At 31.4% G+C, this 5000-nt stretch overlaps 1 protein-coding gene across 1 annotated transcript in view; it reads left to right on the forward strand.

Annotated features, from left to right (window-relative positions):
- The window catches only part of LOC125045059, a 23465-nt gene that overhangs the window by 74 nt on the left and 18391 nt on the right, over positions 1 to 5000 (forward strand). Inside the window, exons 1-3 of the mRNA XM_047642120.1 lie at positions 1 to 19; positions 3943 to 4110; positions 4404 to 4456. The exon at positions 1 to 19 is cut by the window's left edge and continues 74 nt beyond it. Of these exons, the coding sequence (XP_047498076.1) occupies positions 4073 to 4110; positions 4404 to 4456 (91 nt within the window). The 5' untranslated portion in view covers positions 1 to 19; positions 3943 to 4072. The remainder of the gene's footprint in view (positions 20 to 3942; positions 4111 to 4403; positions 4457 to 5000) is intronic.

Below are 5000 nucleotides of genomic sequence, written 5' to 3' on the forward strand. Positions count from 1 at the left end.
GGGGAAATGCGCGTGCTAGGTATGTTTGTGGCTCTTTTGTCCGTTATTTGTTCTACGCCAATCTCTCAGCTCGGAACTGACGCATTTATATATATATATATATATTATATATATATATATATATTATTATATTATTATTATTATTTTTATTATTATTATTATGCTCATCATTTTTATTGTTCTTGTTATCATTATCATTATCATTATCATTATCATTATCATTATCATTATCATTATCATTATCATTATCATTATCATTATCATTATCATTATCATTATCATTATCATTATCATTATCATTATCATTATCATTATCATTATCATTATCATTATCATTATCATTATCATTATCATTATCATTATCATTATCATTATCATTATCATTATCATTATCATTATCATTATCATTATCATTATCATTATCATTATCATTATCATTATCATTATCATTATCATTATCATTATCATTATCATTATCATTATCATTATCATTATCATTATCATTATCATTATCATTATCATTATCATTATCATTATCATTATCATTATCATTATCATTATCATTATCATTATCATTATCATTATCATTATCATTATCATTATCATTATCATTATCATTATCATTATCATTATCATTATCATTATCATTATCATTATCATTATCATTATCATTATCATTATCATTATCATTATCATTATCATTATCATTATCATTATCATTATCATTATCATTATCATTATCATTATCATTATCATTATCATTATCATTATCATTATCATTATCATTATCATTATCATTATCATTATCATTATCATTATCATTATCATTATCATTATCATTATCATTATCATTATCATTATCATTATCATTATCATTATCATTATCATTATCATTATCATTATCATTATCATTATCATTATCATTATCATTATCATTATCATTATCATTATCATTATCATTATCATTATCATTATCATTATCATTATCATTATCATTATCATTATCATTATCATTATCATTATCATTATCATTATCATTATCATTATCATTATCATTATCATTATCATTATCATTATCATTATCATTATCATTATCATTATCATTATCATTATCATTATCATTATCATTATCATTATCATTATCATTATCATTATCATTATCATTATCATTATCATTATCATTATCATTATCATTATCATTATCATTATCATTATCATTATCATTATCATTATCATTATCATTATCATTATCATTATCATTATCATTATCATTATCATTATCATTATCATTATCATTATCATTATCATTATCATTATCATTATCATTATCATTATCATTATCATTATAATTATCATTATCATTATCATTATCATTATCATTATCATTATCATCATCATCAGCTTCAGCGCCGCCGCCGCCGCATCCGCGTCCTGAGTCCCACTTCCTCGGGTCACTTTCATTTCAGGCAGTGATAACCATTACTCGGTCTTACGTAAATTCGTCGTACGGATTAGACCGCAGAACCAACATGGGTCTTTTGCGCAAGGTGAAAGACCGAGGGACCTTGGTCTGTATGGTCTCCAATCCTACGAGAAAGGCTCCTCCTCCATCTCGCTTTCTTTCCAACCTTCACTCAAAGATGCTGTGGCTCACGAAGCTACCGAGACACAGGTCCTTATTATGTAACTCCTACCCATGGATTCACGTCAGCAATCGTCACTTTCTTGTTCCGTCGAGGTAGCTTTTAGAGTGCTCAGCTGGGTCCCCATCTCGCCATGCACAGCCGAGTGGGGACCTTCAGTTAGACTTGTTCTTACAACCCCATGATGTAATTCCTAGCAATTTGTTTTGCAAATTATATAACAGTGTAAAAAAGTATACAAGTCAACGATACAAAGTCTGACTAACATTCATGCACCGGAGAGTTCCAGGTGTCCTCAACACCTATTCATAAAGAACAACAACCATCATCATCCCAGCTGATTATTCTCCTAACTCTTGGCTAGGATTTCATCAAATGTCACGTCCTATCCTGGCCAGGGCATAGGTTTCATCCAAAATCAGTTCTGAAGCTCACAATCATGTAGCACAACTTACCAACAACAAGAAAAATATTCATCCTAAATTTATAGCACAGCATATAATACAAAGAATACCATTTTAAGTGTCTTTGAAACATTCCTTTTGATTCTGTAGCTTACACACTAATTTGCATCCTATTCCTCAAAACTCTTACGCTCTCTTACTTCTTGCATCGGCCAATAAGCCTTGTTCTTCGTCTGCATTCAGATATTCTTCCTCTATGTTCTCTAGCAGCTCTTCCCCATCGGTGTAAACTTTCAACTTTCCCTCTCTCTCTCATCTCTTCCCTGAGACATTTCATCTTGTAATTCTGCAGTAGCAATATCTCTCTCACCTTCAATCTTAGCTACACCTGTATGCATTCTGGTAATATAAGCGCCTATACTCTAGTTGTCGGAATATTTAGTGTGTGTGTGTGTGTGTGTGTGTGTGTGTGTGTGTGTGTGTGTGTGTGTGTGTGTGTGTGTGTGTGTGTGTGTGTGTGTGTGTGTGTGTGTGTGTGTGTGTGTGTGTGTGTGTGTGTGTGTGTGTGTGTGTGTGTGTGTGTGTGTGTGTATATGTGTGTGTGTGTGGTTACATGCATCCACTCCACACCTGTCTAGCTCTTAAGCCACTACCAAAATTTCTCAATCACAATGCGAGTTTGTTTGGTTCGTCTATAGATAACCGAGTGATTGCTTAAAACAGGATCCAATTTCTCAGCGATGCGACGCGTTGGGCGGACATGAGCGACAGCCACTCTGAAATTCAGGCTTTCATACCCCGCTGCTGTATAGGATACTGAAGTGATAACACAACACGCCACCTACTAAAAATAGAATACAGAGATATAGTACGGATATGCCCAGCGTTCTGCAGCCCAAAATAATGAGCGAAGGTAGTGTATCATAATGCATGATCAAGCTTGGGTATAGCATTTTCAGGATTTTATTGGAGAGGAATTTGGATGCACTTTCGCCAAAAAGAAAAGAAAGAAGGAAAACAGGTAAAATTATAAATAACTCGGAATCGCATGGCAAATATAGAAAATCATTAGCCACTCTGCCTAAGAAATTGTCAGCGAGAGAGAGAGAGAGAGAGAGAGAGAGAGAGAGAGAGAGAGAGAGAGAGAGAGAGAGAGAGAGAGAGAGAGAGAGAGAGAGAAATCAGGTGATTGCAAATGGGTCAAGCATGATTTGCTTAAGATTAACCTTAAGAAATCATATGATATAGGAGCAAACATATATCTACGAAAATTATCATATTTGAACAATACGTCAGCTGATTGGCGAAAATGTCTTCGTTTTTATTCATGTTTTATATTTATTTATGTATTTATCTTATTTATTTATTCATGTATATTTATTTATTCATCTATTTTTATATTTTCATTAATTTATTTATTTACTTATTTTTACACTAAAGTTCCCTGGAACACGAGCTGATCGCAAGCCATGAGAGTGTTCCATAAACCTTACAGTTATTGCGTTAACACTGATTACGGTATTTCAGACCATTTTGTTCATATTCTCAACTGCTGTTAGTTAATAAAGCGTCATAAAACACCAATATCATATGTTGAATGCCAGCTGCATCATGCATAGTAGCAGATCTCGGCAACGTCACTCATTTAAATTTTTCCTTTCTTTTCGTTTTTTTTTTTTTTTTTGAAGTACCAAATTCTTAATTACAAGAATGATTACCTAATTCTTCATCAAGTACGACTGACTGCTTCCACACGGGAACACTTAATCTCATTCCAGAATTCCTGATTCCCTGTCCGGAATCTCTTCTTCTGTGATCTGGGAATGTAGACGCTTTTGATAATTCGTAAGCTTTTTCATCTCCTAATATTTTCTTTTCTCTCTCTTTTTTTTCAGTACGCTTTCAAGTTCATAAAGTTGATGCGCTGAAAAGAATACGTAAAGGCGCGAAATACGAGATTGCGCACCTCGATCTTCATTTAGTAAAAAAAAAAAAAAAAAAAACGCATTCTACAGCCAAGAAAGGATGTTTTTCGATATAGTGTCTGCCTTTCGTTCCAGAAGGTGAGTCGGGACACCGTCTTTCGTTAAATAAGGGAAAGCGCGCCCCTCAAAAAATGTGACTTAAATATTTTGTTAATTTAATCGTTCAGTTAGAATAGAAGCCTTAATATGTTCCTATTTATGCACTCATGGTTTTAATGTTAATATATCGATGCTTAAATGATAAAAAAAACGATTTTCTAAGATTGATTATTTTTTCCCATCTATGTTTTTTTTTTTTTTTTTTTTTTTAATCTATGTTTTCTATCTCTTTTTAAATCTATTATTCCGGCTTTTCTTTTAATCTGTTTCAGAATGATGATGTTCGTAGTGACTACGCTGGTTATCCCTTCCCTGACTCTTTCAGGTATACCATTTTTTTAATTTTTACTTTACCTGATTCTAATCGCATGGGAGATGGGAATTAAAAAAATATATATATAAGTATAAAAAAACAAAAACAAAAAAAGAGTAAACACATATAGTCCTCCTTAGTTTGCTGTAAACATGGGATCAGAAAATAAATTATATATATTAATTGTGTTTACATATACATATATGTATATATATATATATATATATATATATATATATATATATATATATATATATATATATGGTTTATAAATGTGCATATATATAACAATATAAATATGTATATATAGATAGATAGATATATATATAGATAGATAGATAGATAGAGAGAGAGAGATTATACAGATTTTATATATATATATATATATATATATATATATATATACACACACACAATAGGTAAACACACCCAGTTCTCCTTACTTTGCTGTAAACAATGCATCAAAACAAAAAAAAAAAAAGAATAAAACCTGCCCAAACACCTTATCATCATACATAATCCAGCCCATCACGGAAGCCTTTCACACGCCCATTTC

The sequence above is a fragment of the Penaeus chinensis genome, chromosome 36 (genome assembly GCF_019202785.1).
Source record: "Penaeus chinensis breed Huanghai No. 1 chromosome 36, ASM1920278v2, whole genome shotgun sequence".
Lineage (NCBI taxonomy): Eukaryota > Metazoa > Arthropoda > Malacostraca > Decapoda > Penaeidae > Penaeus > Penaeus chinensis.